General features: G+C 39.2%; 1 protein-coding gene across 1 annotated transcript in view; it reads left to right on the forward strand.

Moving 5' to 3' along the window:
- dntt (deoxynucleotidyltransferase, terminal) overlaps window positions 1-18862 on the forward strand; it is a 94135-nt gene that overhangs the window by 29111 nt on the left and 46162 nt on the right. Inside the window, exons 5-8 of the mRNA XM_042502674.2 lie at window positions 1498-1569; window positions 1769-1892; window positions 6811-6943; window positions 14151-14253. Of these exons, the coding sequence (XP_042358608.2) occupies window positions 1498-1569; window positions 1769-1892; window positions 6811-6943; window positions 14151-14253 (432 nt within the window). The remainder of the gene's footprint in view (window positions 1-1497; window positions 1570-1768; window positions 1893-6810; window positions 6944-14150; window positions 14254-18862) is intronic.

Genomic DNA, 18862 nt, shown 5'->3' on the forward strand with positions numbered 1-18862 from the left:
GCTGAGCAGTGAAGGCCGCTTTTAAACTGCACTGTACTCACAGTGGATCTTAGGTTCACTGATTTATTGATACCAGATGTCATCCTGTCATGAAACCTGAGCAAATTGCCTTAATTTCTTTCAAAAGCATGGGAAAAAGGCAATCGGTGACAGGGGAAGAAATGACCCCTTAATTGCAAAAAATTAGTAGAACATAAAAGAAAATGACCTGAAAATTAGTTTAAAAAATAAAAGAAAAGAAAAAAAGAGCAAATTAATACAAAAAAACAAGGAAATGACCTGGAAAATAATAATTCTTTTACATAATTTTAAAAATATCTAAGTGTGAAAACTATAAAAAAAAAAATTGTTTTTCCCTAGCTTTTTTATTTTTTCCCTAGAGATTTTCCTCTTTCATGTCACTTTTAATTTGTTCCGCTCATGAAAACAGAACAGTATAAAATCCACCCACAAGTTATTTGCTACATTACATTCTATGATTGAAAAGGAGCAGGGAGAGGAAAATCTTATTTTACCAGCCGTTTTCTCAAAAATAAATCAACAAATAGAAATAGATGATTTGACCATCAGTTACTTAGCAGTCAATACTTGAGAGAGAGAAAAAAGCATCAAAAGCCATACACAGCAACTCACAATAAAAAAAAAGAAAAAAACATTATTTGGCAAGGATGTTGTAGGGTATTGTCTTATTGTTTTCTCCTTATATATAATTTTGAACTGAAAATTATTTATATAACCCTTTAAATAGTTTTCTAAAGAATTCCACAGTTTGACATCACATACTGAAGAACACATTTGCTTTAAATAAAAGTAGTTCGTGCAGCTTTTTTAAAAAAGAGAAATTTTGTAAATCTATTAATTTCTCGTAATTTGTAGAACATTTCTTACCTAGTTGCCTTTTTTCATTTTTTTTTTTAAGAAATCAAACCAATTTGCTCAGGGGTTCAAAGGTTTAAATACTTGTAAAAGGTGTCTGAAAGCAGCACAAAAAATGGGTTAATAAGCACAAAGATTGTTATTGTAAAATGCAAAGCTCATTTTCAACACCAACAACTTTTACAATTTCCCCAGTGGAAGATGGCTGATTTTAACCAGATAAGCGCTGCCTCATTTTATGCGTTCACATAATGAAGACAGTTAAAATGTGACCAGCAAATTAGTCGTGCTCTGCTGAGAGCGGCAGACAATTAAACGCCAAACAACAAAGTTGTTCCAGAGCAAACAATAGAAGCTGGGGGAAAACATTACCTTGGGCTTTTTATGAACGCCATAAAAGTGGTATTAATCCCAGCTTTCACAACAACAAAGTCGTTATTTCTTAAAAAGAAAATGGAAATGAGGACACCAGGAGCACCTGATTTAAACTGTTTTCAAATGAGCAGCAATTCGAGGCCATTTGTTAATTGCTGATGGAACAGAAACCAGAGGGGAAAACACGCCGATGCTGACACCGAGAGCGTTTTCCTTAATAACATCATCTACTTTTATATTTTGCAGGAGATCCTTCAACATGGCCGTGCGTTTGAAGTCGAGAAAATACTCTCTGATGAAAGGTATCAAACACTTAAGGTCAGTGGGCGAAAAAATGACTCCCATCGTTCGTTTGCTCTCTCCTTCTTTGAGATTGCTGTGAAAATGATTTGCATTTGCCATCTCTTAAGGACATCGAGCTCTTGAAAACATTGAATACTAACCCCCCCCCTGTGAGAAGAGCCTGTCATTTCAGAGCATGTCTTCTTGATTACGTCCTTACCTCGTTTCCTGCCAGCTGTTCACAAGTGTGTTTGGGGTTGGACCTAAGACGGCGGAGAAGTGGTACCGTAGAGGGCTGCGCTCATTCAGCGACATTCTGGCAGACCGCAGCATCCATCTAAACCGGATGCAACAAAGTGGTACATCAACATCTCAGCATTTCCACTCTGCCACTCCACAAATTACAGACTGAAAATGACAACTCGAGTTCACTTCCCAGAAAGACTCAAAGATCTCATCGTTAAATTTCTCTGGGGGGGGCTGCATGTCATTTGGGATTTTTTTGTCCTTTTTGCTCCCATAGGAAGCTCCTTATGTGAAGCGCTAGCTGTAATGTGTTTCCTCTAAAGTGAGATGAAATGTGACCAGCAGGGAGTTTACAGTGAAAACACAATGGAGAAGGCAGCAGGGGTATTTTTAATAAAAATCAATGGACAGTGACTGTGACGGGGAACGCTCGCTGTGGAATTCCCATGAGCCCTCATCAATCAGCCAGGCCGTCAAAGTAAAGAGCGTGAGAGGTCCTGACTTACACTGAGAGAGTTTTGAGTTGTTTCAAATATTAGAGGTGATTGTAAAGGAGGATTTTGGTTCATACTTCAGTGGGGAATTGTCCTTTATTGCTTTTGCAATATTACGTTTAATTACAGATTGATTTTGGATGAAGGTGTTTGGACAGCTTCCAGAGCACTAGTAAATTAATTTAGTGCTAGAGCAACTGAGGCCCTGTTTACACCTGCTATTAACAAGTGTCCTGGGTGATCAGATCACAAGAGGACAGCTCTAAGTACAGGTGTGAATTAGGGATGGACACCTGCACTCAAGTACTCAATTTGTTTTCGTTCAACATGACTGTCCTATTTTCTTAAAGTTTAAAATGCGTAAAACTTTGTTACATTGGGACAGCTGGGGAGAGTCCGCCCCCACAAACATACACAGTGTCAGGACCTTCCACTAGCATCAATCGGCTAATGTTACCCGACAGATATTTAAAGATTTATTAAGAAAGCCGTGCTATTTCGGTGTTGGTGTGAGTTTGTTGGAACCATTCAACGTCTCAGTGATGGATGTCAGCTGCTGCTGCTGCTGTGTTTGGTGGCCCAACCTGGCTTATGCTGAACTGACCAGAAGGAGAGCCGCTTCAGCACTGCGGCTAACTTATGACATGGCAGGAAATTAATAAGAATTGCTTTAAAAAATGTAGGTAAATATACCTATTAGTCTTAATTTTCTTATTTTTATATAATTGTTACTTTGACTTAAAATTTTTTTCTATTAACTTTTTCAAGGCAATTGATTGCCAAGATTAAAAAAACAACAACAAAAAATAAGGTAATTCCATTTTTAAGTTGCAATAGCTTCACAAAATCAAGTTAATACAGCTAAATTTAAAAAAAAACTTAGTTAAATATAAACGTGATATAAATTAAGATTAAAAGTTATATTTACTTTCCTTTTTCAAGGCAATCAGTTTCTAAGATTATTTTAAGTGAGATCAACTTGCCAGATTTTACAGTGTAGACTGTTTGGAGCCTGGTTGTTTAAAAAAAATTAGTTTTAATTACTCCTATTTTAAGGTGTTGGACAATTTACATTCCTTTCCTTGGATTTGGGGATTAGGTTTGGTTTTGCATCAGTAATTCTTTCTGTTGATGCTTACACACATAGGCTACACTTAAAAAAACCCCCAACCTTTTCTGTACTCATCCAACTTTTTGCTCCAGATAAGCAAACTTTCTGTTGCTGCTTTCACACAGGTTAGATGAGGCACTGAATGACCCTCTCCATAGCCGCTCTCTTCACAGGCCTTATTGTCTACTCGCGTGACAGGCAAAAATAATCAATTTTCAGCCAAAAGCTACTTTTTTCTAATCTCAATCAATTCCAGTATTTTCAGGACATAAAATGTCATTAAGGGCTGTAAATGTGTGTTAGGATTTGCGACTGTTGAGGTTGTGCAGCCAGTGAAACAAAGAGAGGAACACAGATAGATTTGTCGATGCTGTTTGATTGTGCGTTGATCTGTTGGTAGTGCCTCGGGCCTCCAGTAGAGGGCTCGCGCCCTGACGCGTCTGGCTGGCGCTCCTCTTCCTCAGATTAGTGAAGGCAGAGCAGCGTTTGTCTGCGTCTCTGTTTCCCCTGTTTAAGGTAATTGCCGTCCATAAAGCATTTTAACTTTATCAAATATGTTGGTAATAATTCCTTATCCTTTATTCTGGTTCATTGTGAGAGAAACGTACGCATTTTAACGTGTATGTTATTTGAAAGTTGAAATGCTGCTGGTGTTTAAGCTAGCTGACAGAGACCCGGCGGTCCCACTGTCAGCTCTGTTTCTGCTGCTGTTTTTAGGATTTAAGCAAGGCACGGTTATATTCTTATGGGTATTTAAGTGTTTATGTTATCATTATTAGCGGTCATGTCCATGTACTTTGTAATTTATTTATTTAAGAAGGGACAATTTATCCACATTTAAACAAATGTAAATACACCCAAGTTAGTTGGGGAGCTAGTTTTCATCAGTAGTTTCTTGTTATAGGCATCCTAAAGTAATACAAAAATATAATATGAAGATACTATATGTACAATGGTTAAAGACAAGCAACATTTAGATAAAAAGGCACATGTGTAGTTAAACATTTACATACATCCTTATACAATCATTATTTATATAAAACACAATTTAATAATATGAACAGATAGTATCCAAATAGCAGATGTTGCGGGAAAAGCATGAATATGTGTAGAGCGAGCTAAAAAGTTAAAATATATTCCATTAGCAAGACTCCATATTATAGTGGTAGAATTCAAATGGTTGAAACAAGTCATTTAGATAAATAAGAGAAAGTTAAGATACTTTTGTAATGATAATTATGTTCCTGAAATTGACTTGTTGACACCATATGAAGAAATGTATATTTTGTTAGGGTTTTTTTGCATTGTTTAAAATGTAACTCAATACAGACTAGTGAAGGTGATAGCAGCGTGTGGGTTTCTCTTCATCTCTCCCATACAATTCCCCCTGTTTAAGGGCACAACACCCAGTAAACCCTGGTAAACACAAGCTCACACAGCAGCAGCAGCTGTTAAACATCCCCACCCAACTAATTGCACCTAAATGGCTTAACTCTGTTGTAAGTCTGTGAATAACCATTCAGTAATATTTATATACTAACAGTTAGCCCTGTCACTGTTTGTGTGCGGATGGCTGTCCTCAGCCCTCACTTTTGCAGCAGCAGTCTCATAATGATGGTGAATGAATTGATGCACTAGTTTCATTGCTTATGGAGTGCGGAAAGGAGGTTCAAAACAATTAGTCACTCAAGACGTATTCTCATACTTGGTGTAAACAGAATGTAAGAGAAAACCAAGCTGTCAGATAGATGGTTTTTGGCCGGTCCAACATGTTTGGTCCGGACATAAATAGCTTAAATGAATTACAGACATTCATGGTTGCCAGAGAGTGAAAACTACAGACTTTAAAAATCCTTGACCTTTCCTATAGTGCAACCAGTAGGTCAGAGTGAATTTTATCAACAACAAGAGATTAAAATATGTGGTTTTGGTGAAATGTTTGTTGTTGAAATGTTGGCTTGATTGCTGGGAATTTTGGTACATTTATGTTCCCCTCAGGATAAATTAATAATGAATTCTTCTGGTGATCCCTTAACTTCATCAGGTCAAAATTTCACTATGGACAAATACCTGCAAATTGCTTTCCTATCAGCTGCTCACATTTGCAAATTTGCACAAAGTGCAGCTAAGGCTGATGAGAATGTGTATTTGTTCATTACCAAAGTGTTAGACTACCTAAAATTTTGACCTGATGACACCAACTAAGTCCACAAAACTGCGAACCTCTGCGCTGAGCTGCATCCATCCAATAGCTGGCAAGACATTTCACTCACTGAACCAAAGAACGCAAACTTTGTGGTGCTGGAGTAAAGGTCAGGGGTCAGAGGGCTCAATTCTCCTGAAACCATGAATGTTTGTTCTGACTTTTATTTCCGTCTATCAAATAGGTGTTGAGTTATTTCAGTCGGGACCAGAGAGATTGACTGCCCTTTAGGCTGACATTGCCATGCTTAGAGCTAGAAATAAACAAATAAGTATTCGGTTGAAAAAAACAAAATGGAAAGTGAAAGAAGCAGTTCAAGAAGTTTAAGTTTAGAGCATATCTGCAGTGATTATTCTTTGAGGCGATGCAGTGCCCACATCTGAAAGAAATAGCTGAGTGAACAGGAATAAGGCAATATAACAGCATCCAGACATGTAGATAACATCAGCCTCAATTGTTGTCAGTGACAGAAATCCCACAGAGCATTTAATGTACATGGTTAAATGTCTCAAAGGGAAGCACTGATACGCAGCTTTTTCATTTGTCTGCTTCCTCAGCTGCTCAGGATGGGGCTGCATGCATACACTGTAGTGCTGCATGAGGCGGTAATTCAAAACATTATATTAGGCCGCTCGCAGGTTCCCATTCAGTTTGAAACTCCATCCGATGATGTATTATGCTGACAGACATCTTCATCAAACTGGTCATAATCCATCATTCGGAACACTGCAGTCTCCGCTCCGTGCAGAGAAATAATGCCAGATTTTGACATGGAAAATGTGTTTGAACTGTGATCTCTCCACTGTATTCAGTGAAAGAGCAGAACCATGAATTATCCCATTTATTTTATTGCAGCACAGACAGAAATGTCATTGAGGATTTTGTAATTAATTGATGGCGTAGCTCTGGCTGTTCTAAAGGTAGAAAAAGAGTATCAAGGCTTTTATGTCACACAAAAAAAAGAAAAAATACAAAGTGAGATGCATGAAATCAACAAGATACCCATCAATCCATCAATCACAATTTAGCTCAGTATCTACACTGGCTGTAATCCTCTTGTGTCTGCGGCAGGCGAGTACCGCTAGTCGCCTTCCATCAGCCGGCAGAACATATCACATTTTACCTTGCTTTTAATTCACTCTGACTCGCCACTTCTCCAGAGCAAATGGTGATGATTGATGGCTGGCTCCCAGACTAATAACCACGTGGGCTTTTCCCTACAGGTTTTCTGCATTATGGAGACATCTCCAGGGCTGTCAGTAAAGCAGAGGCCCAATCCCTGAGGAACATTATTGACGAAGCTCTCCATGCGATCACACCGGCCGCCATACTAGCACTGACAGGTGGCTTTCGCAGGTACATGACTTGTCTCCTCCTCTCAGTGTTGATGCAGGAGTTGAAATAGAACAACACTTATCTGGAATTATTATCGTTTTCCACTGTTGTTAAACTCATTTTGGTTATGCACAAGGGAATGCAAAGATATTAGAAAACTCTCAAGAGGACTGCTGGCACACACAAGAAGTCAGTGTTTGCCTGAAAAATTTTAGAGGCATCCTGCAGTTGATATGAATTAGGGTCTGCGCTTTGTTTATCAGAATAGGGGTTGGCTGTGGTGTCTTTTTTGGTGTAATTTAAGAGAATTTTAAAGAAACAGGCAGGTCTCACAAACTGCTCTCGGAAAAGTAACGCACCCCAACTGGTACATATCCCATGTAATTTGAAAAGCTGCAATTATGTGACCAGTGCTCTAACGGAAGTAAACAAGGAGGCAGTTCCCGAGCGCTCTTGTAAGGAGGCAGGTTGGGTTGGTGGATGGGTCACAAAATTCGGACTGCCTCTGGAGACGCATGTTTGGAACCGAGTAACTTTGAGTAATTTTAAGGTACTTCCTCGCCATAATTCTTTTTCTAAACCTAGCCAAAGCAACTTTTTTTGCCTTCACCTAGCTGTTTTTGTAACTGTATGTATATTATGAAACTGTATGATACGGACCAGCCCGTTTTCATTCTGAACTTGTAAAGGCTGCTTTGACAGTGCTTAAAACATAACTTCCTGATAACAAAAGACAACCTTTGCGTGTGCATGAAATGTTGCTGGACAGCGTGAGAATGCGACTGGACAACGCCAGTCTCGGTGTTATAATCTGCCAGTGGGCGGCTTGGTGAAACCTACCGCGTCAGCATGAAACACAGCAGGACAGTAATGATGTCATATAAGGAGTGCGAAGGAGCCTAGAGGGCAGGCGGCGGATGGGTCCCATAAACTTTCCTACAAACGAACTTTCATACGGGAGTCGTGTTTGCTTGAGTTTTTTTTCTGCACCTCACCATGTGTCACCTTCCCCTAATTGCGCCAGCATGTGTGTTTGTTGACGTTCCAGCGGTGGTTGCCATGTGCTTGTGTTTTGTAAACATAACTACGTGCCACGACATCTAGGATAACATTTAACCACTTGGGATGAGAATGTGTTGTAAGGACATTACACAATTTGTGGGGCTCTAATTTGTGTAACATAAGAACTGTTGTGCGTGCATTTTTGTAGCATATCGTATGACCTGTTCTATGTGAATACGTTCAAAGAAAACATCCCTTTCAAACCCACTTGCGGGTGGTGGGGTTTACGGGTTTTGAGCATGATTGAAATATATATAAAATATAGTCATTTCAGGTTTAATGTACCTGCCCTAAGCTGGATAAAAAAGTGTAACTCTCTCCCCAGTGTTTAAAAAATTATTTGAAGCGCCTCCCCCATTTGCACCAGACCCTCCCCTCTCATAAATAGTAAACAGTCTCTTAGTAGATTAAATATGTACATGATCACGATCTCTTTGTTCTCAAGCAGAATCATACAAACTCAGCATATAGCATTTACATAAAGACGTTAAAATTTGTTGCTGTTGTTTTTGGAATTGCAATTGTTAATCTTGGAGTGCACGGTGAGTGCTCTTGTAAAGCTACCTACTGAGTGCAACTATTTGCTCACAGCCAGAGCCTCCCTCCGTCACCACCTCTTTGTGTTAGTCCTTTTTTATTTATTTTTCTGTTTTTTTTTTTTTTAATGTGCGGTGCTTTGTGCCTGAGTAAGCGTGGAGCACTCTGCTCTGTGGTGTTGTAAAAATCCAGCCATAACCAGTGGTGTGTGCGGTAAATAATTCAAAAGCAGTCTGGCAGTAAGGACAGCCGCTTGCCTCTCAACAGGGGTGACAGAGCTGCCACAGCTTAGCTGATGGTCTTTAATAGTGCCCGGGCTACAAACATTACATGTTGCCAGAGAGTTTTCTTTTTCCTCCAAAAAACTATATGGATGTTTAACTTTTTTTTCTAGGTGTTGTATTCTAAATTATTACAGTTTATCAGTGTTTGGTACAAAATGATCATAGAGGGATTTTTAGTGAGATAAAGTAACTTTTACTAAACAATGACCATGGTGGCAAGAGACAGTTATCAATCTTGGCATCATTTCTGGGGGATGATGACAACAAATTTGAGTAAACGATACACTGTTCATTCTGTGCAAATGTGCCGTACAAAGCATAGTCGTGGGGTGGACATTTCTAAATCCCCTGAGGTCCCCTGGTAATACTAGTCCCGTGCGAGTAAGGACACAGTCTCGCTGTAATGCCTGGACTGTGGTGTATATTTAATTAGTCCCGGCAGTTACAACTTTCCCAAGTAAAGATAGTATCAAAAAGCACAAGAAAAAATAAATCCAATATCTCTTATCTTCAAAAGGATAAATGACAGCTGGAATGATATCTGATTATGTAAATAACTGCTCCTCAAGGGGATAATTTGGTAAAAGAGATGTGGAAAGTGATTAGAGCATCATGGATAGTTAACATCAAGAATGAAGGGGAGGAACAGTGCAAGATTTATGGGCCAGGAGTCTGCTGTGAAGTGTAAAGGGGGCCTGTGAGGGAGCTTTTATGACTTCAAACTCAGGGAGACGAAGCACACATTTACTTCATCTCATATTTGGTGCAGGCTCGGGGAGTATACGTGAGACCTAATTGGAATCATGCGGAGCTATAATTGAAGAACGATGACTTGTACATTATCAGCCAGTAAGTAAGCCATTTACCTTTATCTCGCTGAAAAGCAGATTCTCCGAGACATGGTTTGAACACAGCGGGAGGCATTATAAGGCCTATTACACCTAAATAGTTCACATGATCTCTCTAAGATGCCAACAGCAACGCTAATAACCCACTAATTCTCTCCAGTGTGACATATTTGAAAATGTTCCCTCCTAAAGTCCTGTCAAAGCTCGATTTAATTACCTATAATTTCCAGCGTGATTTATACTCCTTTTAGATGAATCTTTCCAGCCGATAGCCCTTGTCAAAAAATAGAGTTGCACATATACTATATACCTCTTTAAATAGATGTACTTGGCTCCGGCTTTCATCTCTGGATAACATACACACAAAGAAACAAGTCGGCTCCCGAAAGTTTCACGGAATACACGCCGCGCACCAGTAAACTCAAGCTGTCACCCACTTCAGAGGGAAACAGCATGGCGAGGATTTGTTGATGCCACTGACATTAGCCTTATTGAAAGGACAGCTGTGGAAGGCGGGTGACGAGTCTTAAAGCGGTTTTGTTGGGGGGGGATTAAAAATAGATTAGGCTCGAAAATACAGCTTCCACCACCACTGCGTGTGAAAGGCTCACACAGTGTCAGCGGAGTGTGTATTTATTTCAGCGTGAAGCCGGCATGTCCCCGCTGTGGATCTTATTTAACATCAGATTGTCTGGAATACGACTCAAAGTGACACTGATGAGGGGTGTCTGCTCACAAATCCTCAAATAGTTTCGCTGCATTGTTTCCTTCCAACAATCCCCGAGATCAGTAATCCTTATCAGTTTCGTTCAGGGTGTCATGACTTTTAAAACCAACTCTATTATCAGCTTGAAAAGAGCAAAACAAGCTGTCTGATCATGACGTATAGCTTGGCACTTAGTGCTTTTTCTTGTTATATCTTCCTGATTATCACCTTGTTTTTCTGTGTTAGCAAGATGGCAAGAAAGATACAAGGTGAAGTGACGCATGAGTGCACACAAACCTGTTTCTTTTCCCTGACCAGCCACTTTTGACTCTTCTTCCTGCACATAAATGCATTCTATGAAATTTCCAGCAGCAGCAACACTTCACACATCTGTATTATTTATACATGTCGCCATGTCGTCCACACAAATTTGTAAATAACTATGTATATTTTATAGGCTTTGTGCTGAAAGGATTAATAATTTAGCATTTCCCCTCACGCAATAAAATAGTAGGCAAAATTCAACTGCTCTGCTCTTTTGTTGCGCCTAATTTAAAGAAACACTGGCGGTGTTAGTGTGCACAGTGTGTTAACAGCCCATCAAAGTTAATATTTTCAGCCGACAGCCTTCCCAGCTATATCTCCCGCTGAGCAGGAGTGGATGTCTAATGCTGAATAAAAACAGTGTTCTGAAGGTGCACCCATTAGAGGCAGAGAAGAAGAAAAAACCTGGAGAGAATGACGTGCTGTCGTCTGCTTTTCTGCTGACTACAGGAAGTGCACAGACTCCGACACATACTAATACTCCAGTGCAATCAGGACGAAGTGTAACGCCACAGTGTCTCTCCTCAAACAAACACCAATTCCGATGTTTCCCACGCTTCGATAAAATCAAGCTGTCTGTAAGCTCTGATTGGAGGTGAGGTGAATTTATGCTGATGATAACTCTGTCCCTCTCCTGCTTTTAGCTATTCATGGCACACATTTATGCAGTGCACTCGAGTGAGTTTTGCCAGCGCAGCAGCAGAGGCTAGCAGTGAGATTCACTTAACAACTTGAGCGCGCTGTACGAGCTGTTGTGGAATCTCAGCCCTGCCAATTAAGAGCGTCGGAAGGGTTTCAGGAGAAAAGTTGCTCATTCAGCAGATGGAAAATCTGTGATGCAGCCTCAAATAGCTGTGTCCTACCAGTCAACTCATTAAAGAAGTGTCAACTTCTCACATAAAAGCCTACATAAATACCACTGAGTGTAAACACGAGCGTAAAAAGTGAGCACTCCCACATCTTCTATTATTGTAGAAAGAGAATAAATTACACAGAGTCAGAGTGCAAATTAAACGACTGTGACTAAAGCAGCATCTGCTGAGTGAACCTGAGTGAAGCCAGGCACTCATTCTGTTAATGCCACAGGGGTACATGCTCTCTGCCACTAACGCTTACCATTAACATTATCATGCCTTGTGGAGCTCTAATGGCTGTTTTCTAATACTTCCTTGCTCCCTGAATTAGCTTCGCTGACCTTTCCAAGCTTTCCCACGAGCCATTCACAGCCTCCTTTAATGTTCCTCTCGCTTGCTGCCGTCACTCATTTGTTAGAGGCGGTAAGGAGAGATCAAACACGGAGGCTCGCAGTAGCGGAGGCTTCTTTGCAGCCATAGCGCCACCACCTTTCGTTGTTTTCATTTCGCCTTGTTGGCACTTTGTTCGTATGGTTTCGCCTATTGTTTAAAAAGGTTGGTGAGTGGGTGTGTGTCAGTGGGTGTTGGGTAACGATCAGTTTGAAATGATGCCTGGCCTTTTAGCAGGAAGCGCCGGCGTAGGCCACGACCTGGCAGGGGGAAGCTTCTGTCATTTGAGGGGCAACTTCAGCCTCAGTGTTTGCTGTGTGTTTGTTTTTGCCATGTTCTCACTGTCACAACTGTGGAAATAGCTGCAACATGAGTTTGTTTTAGTTGGTTACTATAATCACAGCAACCCACACTTTTGTTTTCATCATTCCATCTGACTGCTTTTTTTGTCATTCTGTAGCCCAGACTGCACCGAGTGAAAGCAAACATTTAGACAGGTGACAGTCAATCCCACAAACATATTCACTCTCATAGTTACACTAAGCTGTTTCCAATTCAGCTGATTTGTCACTGTATTTTTAGGCCATCATTTTCTTGTTGTCCCTTTTGAATGCCAATGAGCAGACCAAACCACAAAAAAAAAAAACAAAACAGTGAGTCCTCATAACTAGAAGAAATCTTGTTTCTATGATCATTTGAATGATCCACACTTTCTTAGGAAACTCCAACACTGAATTTCCATGAATCTGGGTTCGGCAAACTTTCCGTGTTTTAATTTTGTGTGCCTCCCTCTTTTTATCATTCTGTGTCCCCTCTCTAAATTTGGACTTTTTTGGGAATCCTCGAATGCAGTGCAGGGGTAACTTCATGAATTTTTTTTTTCCTTAACAGCAGTTTATGGAGTTGACTTGCAGATTGATTGGTTAGAGGAGCAGCTGTTGTGAAGTGAATGCAAACTTTTAGATCCAGCGCAATTAACGTATAAGTTTCACTTTCACTGTGCCTGATGTTCTGCTGCTCTGTTTGTGCCGAGAGTAACCTCCACTCTCTGAGAGGGCGGTGCAAAGCATAACTGAATAAAGTATGTCCATAGACAGACAGACATGCAGTATAAACACATGGTAAAATACTCAAAATGGCTTCTGTGGTAATTTAAACTACTTCTGGTGTCTTCAGGACCACATTGAAACAATATCAGCAGTTGCCATTGTTTCTTCTTTGTCAGCGATTTAGTTGCTAATGGGAGTTCAAGAGATGTCTACAAACCACGTGTTTTTTGTGGAACATTTATTTCTCCAGCAGAGGAGGTATAGGTGGACTGTGCAACACATATAAGTACAGGTGGGCTGTATCTTTACATCACAGAATGAGGGTGCAACAAGGAGGCACACCTCTGGATCTTAGAAACTCTCAGCCTCCCAATAATCCTGGTGCCATATTCACACAGGGCTCAACATACGTGTTTGATATTCAGAATAAGATTTTGATAACCAAATGTCATGGGTTTACATTTTACTTTGCCTCAATACATACTCTGACAGTGTTGTCCTCGAAGATGTTTTCAGTGAGGACGCAACATGAATTCAAGGGAGAGTAGATCAACAAATCTCAACCCTGATACCGTCAACCTGTGAGTGAGAAGGCTACTGAAATAATTTGTTAGACATCAATCATGTCAAGGTGCATCTTTAGAAATGGAGACATCATAGTCCTGAGGTAACAGGGGTGAAAACTGAGTGCTGTAACTGATTCAGTGAGCTGACTCCAGACACAAGCTTTGATATGCCTTCTGTGTACATATCTCACGCACATATGGTTCTCTGCTGAGCTTTTCATTGTATATGTTCCTGCCTGATAATCATTTGATAATCACTAACACTACAGGGCCATTGTGCTGACGGAGAGAGTGCATTCGGTAAGCGCAGTCAGGCTCCATATGGGTGTGCTTTATGACACTGATCCAAGCAGAAAATGATGATTCTAATAAAAGTTAAAGCTCTGACAGCTGAGGCAACAAAAAGGCTTTTTACACTTAACAACTTAGGACAAATTACTTGTTCAAAAAATGAAAAGAAGTCAATGCCATTAGTATGGCCCGTGCTTTTAATAGCTCCGTCTGCCACCTTCCCTCTTCATCAGTTAAGGGTTGTGACTGAAAGATAATTCTTTTCATTATTTCCTGGACACAGTGAGTGGATAACAGCGCTATAACTTTATCTCCAGGGGAAAGGAGTTTGGCCACGACGTGGACTTTATCGTGACCACAACTGAGTTGGGCATGGAGGAGAATCTGCTAAACGAAGTTATTGATGAACTGAAAAAGCAAGTAAGTTTATTGTTTACTTTTTTGGGGGGCATTACAGTGGAAATAGAACATTTTTTGCTGTTACTTATCTTTATTAATTAAATATTGATTGCATAATGTAATTGCCTTAGAATGATGGGTTGAAAAATTGTCAGTTTCTACTGTAATGGTAGTAATAAGGATGTTGAGCCAGCAGTTATGATTACAATTTTGTGCCTTCCCTACAATTTATATAATTAGTAGGCAATATTGGTTCAGTCAAAATTACTTAAATATATTTTGGAGAAATATCTCCTGAATAACATTATTATAGACTAAAGTAAACACAAAGGCAGACCTCTGTGGACAAAATAATAGACCAAACAGAGCACTTTAGGATATCTGCTTGAAAACCTGTGTTTTTGGAGTGCTCGAGTGGAGCATCGTAATAAGTAGGAGTTGAGAACACAGTTTGAACAACACTTTTCATTTAATTTAAATTATTGAAAGTTGTATAGAGTTTTAAGAGAACAAAACTTTAGGGTCCATCTGGCTATCTGTGTTTCCAAATGCATAAGCAGTCTCTTTTTAATTAAACCTAGCCTATGTCCCACCGTTCTGTTTAAATTGAAGAAGATACAGCAGACAGTCTATTGAAGGTGGACACAATAACATGAATTCAATTTTACAAAATAATGCAATCCTGTGCAACATAACCACAGACTATAGCCGCAAGAATTACTATGGAGTTGAACCGACAAATCTCATAAGGTAATATTTATTGTAGAGCTGTGATATTTGATTGCATTATAATGCGCAGGAGCCAGTCAGGCCATAGAGTGTATAAATTATGGGCATAGCTATGGTGATGCCATTTTGAAGCCTCAAATTTGCTGTCTCCATCTTTTTTTTTTTTTTTGAGCCAGAAGTGACCATATTTGGACAAGAGATTGAGGCTGTGGATGAAAGATGGTGGATCTGTATAATAGTCTGTAGCAATGCCTTGTGGGTGGCCTGTTACTCAAGCAGCTCTGCTCTTAGATAACTTAGTAACTTAGTAACTTTTGCTCTTAACAAAATGTAAACCGGAAAATTATGTAAAAATTTACCCCCTATACAGTTTTCATGAATGTTACATTTAGCTATAGACAAAACCTGTTTTTGTACCAGGCTGTAAACATGTTTATTTCTGTTAAAAGATGGACATTTTAACATGGGGGTCTATGGTGATTCACTGTTTTGGAACCAGCCTGAAGTGGCTATTTGAACTACTGCAGTTTAAGGTACATTCGGCTTCGGAGGATTTCTCTTGGGTCAGACATTGCTGGTGGTGGTTGAAGTTCCTGAAAGCCATACTTGAGTAAACATACAAATGTCTTACGACAGTGACCTCAAAAAATGACCTCCCTAGAAGTTAAAGTCACCTATTAGAATATTACTCGAGTAAAAGTGTCAATGTGTCTGATATTTACTGTACTTAGGTATCAAAATGAGTGTTATGACATGAAATGTACTTGTTCAAAGGATTATAAAGTTTGTGTTTTTGTAACATGCTCCAACGTAAAAGCAGAGCGTACATTACTTACAACAAGTAAACTCAAAGGATTTAAAGAACGAAATACAGTTCTTCCTTCTCTCCCATTCTCTCCCTCCTCCCTTGTTCATTTCCCTCTCTATTTTATAGTAAGTAACTAAGATGCTTTGGGAGAATATATTAGAGCAAAAGTACACATTTTATTTAGGATATATAAGAGAATAAAAGTAAAAGTTGACAGAAATATAAAAACTCAAATTAAGTACAGATACTCCAAAAAATATACATACATACATACATACTATAGATGTGTTCCCTTGACATTCCTTGTCACTGTAGGACACTAAGATTTTCTATAAGCAAAATCTGAAGAATTTATAGCATTTCATGTCTGAAGGATACATCTCTGACTGTAGTGCATGTAGCGTGTTTTAATAATAAGAGGTTTTTCCATCACTCAGAACTGTCCTTGGAAACTTACAGCAGGTTTTGCCTGAGTTAGTTGCCTTTAATGGGAAGAGACTGGGGAAAAAAGGGAGCGATTCAGGTAAAAGAGAAATAGTAGTGCCCACTTTAAGGACTAATAGTTGGGTTTTCAAGGACCATCAGCAGCTCTGGAGACTCCTTAATGGAAAATGGATCCTTCTATTGAAAAAAAAGGAGCGAAGAAAAAGAGAAGATGAGTGTAGAAGAGAAACAGACAGACAGACAGACAGACAGACAGATAGCGTCTGATTAAAGCAGAGAGAAAGCGAGTACCAAGTGAGGAAATGTGCGAGCGAGAGATAAAACACAGTGACAGGCTATGTTAATGGCAGACTGTGTTTACCTACACATAATGGTTTAATTATTGGCTGTACTCAAATTATGACAATTATTTGCTGCTAATATCACACTTGTGTGACAAATATCAATGTGCTCCAGAAGTGTGAGATTAAAACTTAGCGCATGAAAACACATTTACCTAATTACATTAAACTGAGGTTTTAATCACAATCGTGCAAACAGAAGTCCGGCATGTTCATTTTTACACCCACCACTTTTACCTTGTTCATCTTTACGACTTTACAAGACTGTATGAGAGTGGAAAATCCAACAACAGCACCGTTTACATTTAAAGACGAGGGGAAAAAAGTCTGTTGGTCTGAAAAGATTTCTTGTGTGCATGGAAGGTAATAGCCAAGTCACTCTAACCTCTGTAACTTCATTTATATAAACATTGATTAGATGTGCAGAGAGTTAACCAGCGAGCATAAATCAGAAGTAAAGATGTAATATTTTTGATGAAAATAAAATGTTAATGGTTGTTTTTTATCCATGAATAACGACCTTGCTATTTGAGACTTTTGAGGATAGGCAGACTTTAGAGCGGTGGTTCTTTTTCTCTCATGCCGTCTTTTTCTTGTATCTGACAGAGTTTTTTCACACAAAAGACAAAAGGCTCGTCTGCTGTATTTAGGGTGAACCAGAGAGCAAGATAGGCTCTGACTGATGTGTTTGCTTGATGTGCATTGTTACTCTTTTTTTTTTCCTGTCAGAAATATGTCTGTTTTGTACTTTACATTGCTAACAACACCTTCGTTAAATATATATATATATATATATATATATATATATATATATATATATATATATATATATATATATATATATATAACATTCACAGCAGGCATTTGGAATTGCCATGGCAAGGAAAGGAAAAGCACAGGTGGAGCTATTAGACCATGATCCAATAATTATTGAAATGCAATGCAATAATTAATAACTTTAGTATACCTTTGTGTGAAAAGTCCACGTCTGCTCTGAAAAAGATCTACCATAGATTACCAAAGATTTACCATATTTACTTCATTTCACTCTGCATTACAATGGATTATCTGAAACCAGGACTGTAAGTCTTAGAGGTATGTAGTAGTTTTCGCAGAACAGTGAGGTGACATTGAAAGAGTTGAGGGTTGCTGTAAACATTCCTCCTCTGTCTATGGCCATGAAACATGAACCTTAGTAAAGCAATACCCTACAGAAAAAAAACTTTGTTGCAAATTCCTGAGTTGTGAAATCATGTCCTAGTATTATAACCCACTGTTCAGTGTTTTAGCATCTGATGAGCTTTCAGTCTGATTTCTCTGTTTCTCTAACTGGATTTCATTTTCTCACTGGAACCTGAAGCAACATGCCTCGACCAACAGAGCTCCGTCCATTGAATGACCATTAAATGATAGAAAATACATGTGAGCTATTCGTGACTGTCTAGACAGCTGTATTGATTAAAATAGAAGGCCGACAGTTCAGAGAGATGGACAACTGACAGAATGGCTCCTGTGTAGCCTGGACTTTAAAAAGAAACTTGCACAGAACAAGAACTGTGGATTTCCCCAGATCCCAAATACTTACAGTATAGTCGCACCACGAAGGGATCATTTTATGACCACATTGAATCATTGAGAGATCATTGCAAATATGGGATGTTTGCATTGTATTAAGATATAGTTTTGTCGGTATGGCTGTTTGTGCGTGTTAGTCCATGTGAGTCCCTGTGTGTGTATCCCATTGGCTAACTAATTGGCGTCGTTCTGCTCTGAGCTCAGATGGCAGTTACTGCTGTTAATGGGACGGCGTCATTGCGGAAGTGTAATGTTGTTAGCTTTGTCAGTGCTGTTGCTATTGTTAGCGCTGTTAGCTGCCAGCAGCCAGCCGCTGACTTTATGACTCCATGACTCCCTTCAAATTAGGGAAGAGCATTTTAGATAATTTATATATTCAAGTACTTGCATTAAATTATTATAGCATACTTGCAAAAAATAGATCTAAATCTAATCTAATCTAGAATAGTAGTATACATTTAACAACAGCAGAAAACAAATGCAAATTTGAATTCATTATCTGAACTAGTCCTCAATTAAGAGTTAACATAACATAAATCAGCTGTCGTTATGCTGCAGCTGTTAATGTTACACATGTTAGACGCAGGACTGTCTCCCGAGCCGCTGTCATTTCAACTCCTGCCCGGTAAGAACAAATTAACACACTAACAGTGGTTAACATCCCACGCCAAGCCGTTTAACAGTCCCAACAAACTCAAACTGACACAGAAACGACTCAGATCTGTCGTTAAAC

This window comes from Plectropomus leopardus, chromosome 13, assembly GCF_026936395.1.
Source record: "Plectropomus leopardus strain MGB_pleo_1.0 chromosome 13, ASM2693639v1, whole genome shotgun sequence".
In the NCBI taxonomy this organism is placed as follows: Eukaryota; Metazoa; Chordata; class Actinopteri; order Perciformes; family Serranidae; genus Plectropomus; species Plectropomus leopardus.